Below are 6,125 nucleotides of genomic sequence, written 5' to 3' on the forward strand. Positions count from 1 at the left end.
TCCGGTGGCTACTTCCGGTATTCCCCAAACTGACTTCCGCAATGAGTTTGTTTAGGTTGTTGCTGTCAATATTCTGATGGATTTGACTTCTTACTGGTTTAAATGGATTGTTTTAGCTGTTTTAACTTTTTCGAGCATTCCCTGTTTAGACACGTCAACTAATGGTATAGATTTTTTTATTGACCTTCAAATTTAAAGATGCTCCACCGCCGAAAGAGCATAAATGATATTCATCACTTGAACAATAATGGGTATTTAATAGTGTATATATATGTCTAATTAACAGAAAAAGTAATATAAAATAATGTATTTTGCTTTTGGTGCATGCGCAATCAGTACTTCATTCTATATAGGATATAGTGCCGCGGAATTTTTTCGGGATGCAATTAATTATTTTTTTGTAATTTTAACTTGAAGTAAAATTAGAAGCTCAAACTTTTCAAAGGTTATAATGGTGTAAAGTAAGTAACTTTTGTTACTGAAGAAAAATACTAAATCGCCTGCTCCTGTTTTTGATAGTGAAAATATACCATTTGTCAGCAGTGGAGCATCTTTAAATAATGCATTATTTGGATTGTTTTTCGAGCACAGGCGTCTGCTTCTGGTTCTGGAAAAAAACTGAAAAATATAAACCTATGTTTCTGATATATTTATTATAGAAGCTAGTGTGCTATTATACTTATTCCAAAACCAGAAGAAGACGCATGTGTTTAGTGTGACACTGGCCTGTAGTAATCACTAACTGAAGAAAGAAAGAAGAAATAAGAAAAAACAAGGAAAATCATGGTAGTTTATTCCTTATAATTTTTGCAACGTAATATATAACATAATATGATTATTTTGTCCTTTTAGGAGACAGTGTGGGCCCCACTCCTACAGGAGTTTCACTCCAACTACAGATTAATGATACTTCTAACACTGATGAACCACCACCTTCTGAAGACCAAACTTCACCCGGGAACGAAAATGAATTTTGTCCTGACGACGTTGACTGTCACAAACTAGGTGCAGAATGTATCGATTGTAACCTAGACACAAATTGTCATTATGGCCATAAACAGACTGCCAAATGCACTGTAAAGGATGGAATTAATTGTATAGTAAGTACATTATAATGCTGTTGAATGTTCTAGACCTAAGGCGTCATCTGGGTATATAAAATAGAAACACTTTCTTTTGACCAAGAATATAGCATATCTATACAAATTTGGATAAAGTCTAATATTCTAATAAAGGACCTTGACCTATTTAACAGGGTTCGGTATATATATATATATTATCAGGGGTGTAAAAATCCACTAGCCCGACGCCCGGGGCTACCAAATTTTCAACTTGGGCTAGTGGAAATTTTAGCCATACTAGCCCGGGGCTAGTGACTTTTTTCAAAGATATTTCAAAACGAAAAACATCAATATTAAGTCATAATAACACTTTAAAACATTGCAATTCTATGTAATATTCGTATCTAACTTTAAATCTTAATCTGGAATCATGTTGTCTAATTTGTTGACGACTGTAGACCTCCCGATCACCACAGTGTATATAGTGATGCATAGCATTTCATGTGAAAGTTACGTAATTTGCAACTCAAGTTCTAGACAAACAATATACAAACCATCAAATAAGTCATCTCAGCTATCAGATCAGTAAATTTTAATAGTTACAAAAACGATGTTAAAGAACTGGAATCTATTCCTCAAAAAGTCGGCAGCAAAGCCATTCCTGCAGCAGGCAGCCATATTTGTTATGGTTATTCTAATATCCGGGTCAAAGGTCGGGAATCCAGATTCCGGTTTCAGGATTAAAAAAAAATCTAAAAATTATGTTCTAGAAATATCACAGATCAAAGATTTTCTTGATGTTTATTTGAATTTAAATAAAAAAAGTAGATGCAAATAATAAAAAAACTCACTCAATTAAAGAATATTTGAATTTATACAGTGTAAAAAATACTGGCCCTATTATAAATTTTCTAATTTTTTTGGGGGCTGGGCTAGTAGATATTTAGGCCGGGCTAGTGAAATTTTGGTGTCTACTAGCCCTGGGCTAGTGCTTTGAAATAAATTTTTACACCCCTGTTATCTGACTACATGTACACTAGATGTCAATGATTGTGTGTGTATACATGTATTTGAAGACTACGATGTGTGTGTCATGTCACCATGTGATGTTGTGAAAATCTTAGAAACCACTTACATGTAGTGCTGTCTCAAGGAAGCATACTGTCAAGTAGTCAAAGTCATTCCATCAGTTAGTCATAGACTGATTCATGACAAGCTTAAAAAACTAAGGGCAAAAGCTTGTATGAAATAGGAGAAATTAAATGGATATAATTCATCTTAATTCATCAGATTACAAAATATAGATTAAACTAAAGTTCAAACAAACTCTATTAAATTCAGATCCACAATCTAAGTCCAATACTGTACATTTGGTTTATTCAAAGACTTACTGGAACTGAAAGTAAAATATTTTATTGAAATAGTTTTAATCAGATTGGTTTTGAAATGATACTTTACAATTATTTGAATATTAAGTGAAGACTTGTGAAATGATATTTGTATATTAAGTGAAGTCTTGTGATCTGTTTCAGGGGAAAAAGACATTCAGCATTGAGTATGACTGTAAGTACTGTTACCAGGTGGACCCGTCGCTCTACACATGTAACTCCTCCTCTACCTGTACAGTGGTAAAAGCCCCGCGACAGACATTCATAGCCAAATGCCAGGTGAAGAGCGAGATTATTTGCTTAGGTAAGTGGAGAAAAGTCAGTATTGAGGACAAGTTGCTTAATTTGTTGGTAAAAATATAAAGCTATTTTTTAATTAGCTTCCCAATGCAGTGCAAACATAATTAAATTAGCTTTGAAGAGGTATAAATTTAAGTATGATATATTTTTCTTGGTCAAAAACTTTTCAAGTATGAACAATTTAATTTTATCAAAACTAAATTTTGATATCTGGCTTATAATTATGAGAGCATAGTTAATATTATTAACTTTTCTAATTATTTCATTGATCTAGTCATCAGACACTTGTCAATTGCCCTAGAAATTGGCAAAATAATATCTTCTGCTTAAATGACTTTAGGTAACCGACAGTTTCACAAGTCCCTTCCCTGTAACTGGACAAGTGGATACAAATGGTCTACTGCTCTGTTACTGAGGTAAGAGAAATATCTTGCATTTGACAGCTAGTGTTTTAATTGTAAATAGTGATATGGTCGCTCAGTCGGTAGAGTGGCGGACCAGTAAGTTTGAGGTCGTGGGGTCGAGTCTGACTGGCGGCTCATTACACTATTACTTGTCTAAGAGAATTATCTTGACAGTTCTAATAATAAGATGTCTTAATGGCTCTATTACTCGGGTATGAAAACTAATTTGATGTTTGTCTATTATCCAGAAAAAATATGACTAAACCTATAAGCTGACAATTAAGTCATAAATCACAACCCAAAGGCAACATTTATATATTGGTACCAAGGAAAATTACTACCAAGTATCATTTTCCCATCAAAGTAAATTGTCTAGTTATTTTTGCCTTTCATTTCAGTGTAACACTTGGTGGGTTTGGTGTTGACCGGTTCTACCTTGGACTTTGGAGAGAAGGAATTGGTAAACTGTTTAGTTTTGGTGGTCTCGGTGTGTGGACACTTGTGGATGTCATTCTAATTGCCATCGGTTACGTGGGCCCTTCTGATGGATCTCTATACATATGAACAATAACAATCAATATCATATCAATGGCTTCAATGTTGGTGCTCATACATTACAATTTTATTTAAATGACTATACACATTTAAAGGATTGGACCCAATTATAATGAGAACTGTGATACTAGTGCTATGATATCATTCTGCAGGTTTATGAAATACTAATCAAGACTTATTCCATAAACACTGAAAAAACATTTTAAACTCTTCAAATTCTAACGGTAGAATTATAGTAAATTATAAGTTAACAGGGGTAAAATGAGGACTACTAGAATTATATAAATCTGTATTTATGTTATAAATTACAAAGAGTATAAATCAAGATATGAAATGCAAACTTGTACACCCCTGACAAAAACATTAGAACCCTTCCAATGTTTAGGCTGACATATTCCATTATGAAATTACAGGTGTATATGAATTCAGCAGGACATATGACATAATGACATGTGAACTTGTAAACCAAATATTGTCCAGTTGAGGTAGCCATCAGCTCTATGGCAATTACAAGATCTTGAACGTGCACAATTGATAGTTTGTAAAAGTACAGTAATTGTTTCAAGTATAAATCCTGATGAACCTGTATATCTGTTAAAGGCCTTTGATAATCTAATTGAGGTATTTGAAGTCTTGCTCATCATTATTTTTAACTAATGGCTATATGGTCCAACCATATAGACATGTCACCCCGGCCATACTTATCAAGGGCATTAACCCCCAGCAAACTTTAAATCTTTTAGCAAAGTTATTGAAGAAAAGTACCAAGTTAACAAACAGATTATTGCCATTTATGCCTGGTAGATAAATAGTAATATCAAAGAATCAGTACCTAGTAGTTACATGTGCATCAATATTATAATCACCTTTGGCTGAGGACCTGTTACCAAAAAAAATGTTTTAAGCCATCCGAACACAAGCCTATGTTACCCACCAAAGATTCTGATTGCATTACACTTACCAAATATTTGTTATTCCGTAAGTGCAACAAAATCAGAAACACTTGCTAACCAATAGGCCAACAAGATAATGAAGTAGAGAGTTGGAGATGTATCTGAAGTTTGTGAGTGAGAACTTATTTAGACAAAGAGAGAGAAAAAATTGTATGATGCAAGTTTAATTATTTGAAGATGATGTGTTGTATGTTGCAATTGTTTAGTTCTATACTTTAATTCATAGTTTTTTATCTGTCTTAAAAAAAATACTATAAAACTTAATTTAAAGATGGATAACAAATATACTATGTACTTTTGAATTTACTGTGTAAGATTGCCCAATTTTTTTGTAAAAACAATTTTCTGAGCAAAATGGAAAAGATATACTTACCGGTAAACAAACATTCGCTTTTTCAAATGTAGAAATTTATGGTTCTAAAAAATGTGTGTACCTATTTTGCCCGAAATACTATATACCAGTAATACATTATATACTGCAAGTAAATTGTATAAGAGTTGACTGATATGAGTTTATTTTAATGTATGAATGTATATGAATAAATGAAAATATTTGAATGCTGTGTGTTGGCGATGAATGTTATGTATTTGAATAAAGTTGTCCTGTAAATTGAAATGAAATTGAATGTAGTATTTGTTATCATTTATTCTTTCAAAATATAATGTAAATGAAGGGAGTGGCGGAGGTATCCAACATCCTGAGGGTGCTGGTCGGCGAAGATTCGGTGGAGGAATCCGAGGTGGATACTCAAAGTATTCAACAGCGCCCCATAGATGACAGTGAATAGCAACTGGAAATGGGATCGAGCATCAATACCAAGGGTTCCATACAAAATTTTTATTTTTATAACCAAATAAAAAATTTATACAGAACCATTGGTGTTGATGCTCCATTCCATTTCCAGTTGCTATTTATTCTTTCAGTAATTTTGCTAAGTGTTTTATCCTGTTACCTACAATGACATACATTACTACTTATTTGTTTTTATACAAATTGCCAACAGACGTCCATCTTGCAGTTCGTTACCACTTTTTTTTCTTCTCCAACACACTGAAATTTTTGATGCTTTTCAAATCTTGGTCATTTAGTGTGCATATATTTGTGACCAGTCGGAAAAAAAGAGACTGACAGGCTCCTCTATTTATTTTAAGTTAAAACAGATGATTTGTAAGGCACCATAAATAAAGAGTATACTGTATACCTATATAGTAACTATCGCTCACATCCTCCATAGGCTGTTCTCAAATTCTTGTTGAGGTATTGTATCCAGCAGATTTATAAACGAATATCAAGGATGTACACCTCTGAGAAGTCAAAATGTTCTTGAATTATAACTTTTTTCTCTTATTAATTTTTAGAAATAGGAGTTCAAACCACAGAAGAAAAAATATTTTCGTGGGCTTGTTTTTGAGTTTTTGTCATATTTTCAAAATGGCCGCCAAATGGGTCATTTCTTAAAATCC

The 6,125-nt window shown here is 33.0% G+C and overlaps 1 protein-coding gene across 1 annotated transcript; it reads left to right on the top strand.

Annotated features, from left to right (window-relative positions):
* The first annotated feature begins 25 nt into the window (after positions 1–25).
* On the top strand, positions 26–5,282 carry LOC138333529 (TM2 domain-containing protein 3-like). The gene is made up of 5 exons (XM_069281970.1): positions 26–164; positions 853–1,100; positions 2,594–2,753; positions 3,090–3,165; positions 3,552–5,282. Exons 1-5 carry the CDS (start codon positions 77–79, stop codon positions 3,715–3,717), a joined length of 738 nt encoding a protein of 245 aa, XP_069138071.1. The 5' UTR covers positions 26–76; the 3' UTR covers positions 3,718–5,282.
* The last annotated feature ends 843 nt before the right edge of the window (positions 5,283–6,125 follow it).

This window comes from Argopecten irradians, chromosome 10 (assembly GCF_041381155.1).
Source record: "Argopecten irradians isolate NY chromosome 10, Ai_NY, whole genome shotgun sequence".
NCBI classification, from domain to species: Eukaryota; Metazoa; Mollusca; class Bivalvia; order Pectinida; family Pectinidae; genus Argopecten; species Argopecten irradians.

Coding starts and splice junctions, on each gene's coding strand:
- LOC138333529 (XM_069281970.1), top strand. CDS start 77: ATGGATTTGACTTCTTACTGGTTTAAATGGATTGTTTTAGCTGTTTTA. Junction 1,101..2,593: donor AGGATGGAATTAATTGTATA/GTAAGTACATTA, acceptor GATCTGTTTCAG/GGGAAAAAGACATTCAGCAT. Junction 2,754..3,089: donor GAGCGAGATTATTTGCTTAG/GTAAGTGGAGAA, acceptor AAATGACTTTAG/GTAACCGACAGTTTCACAAG.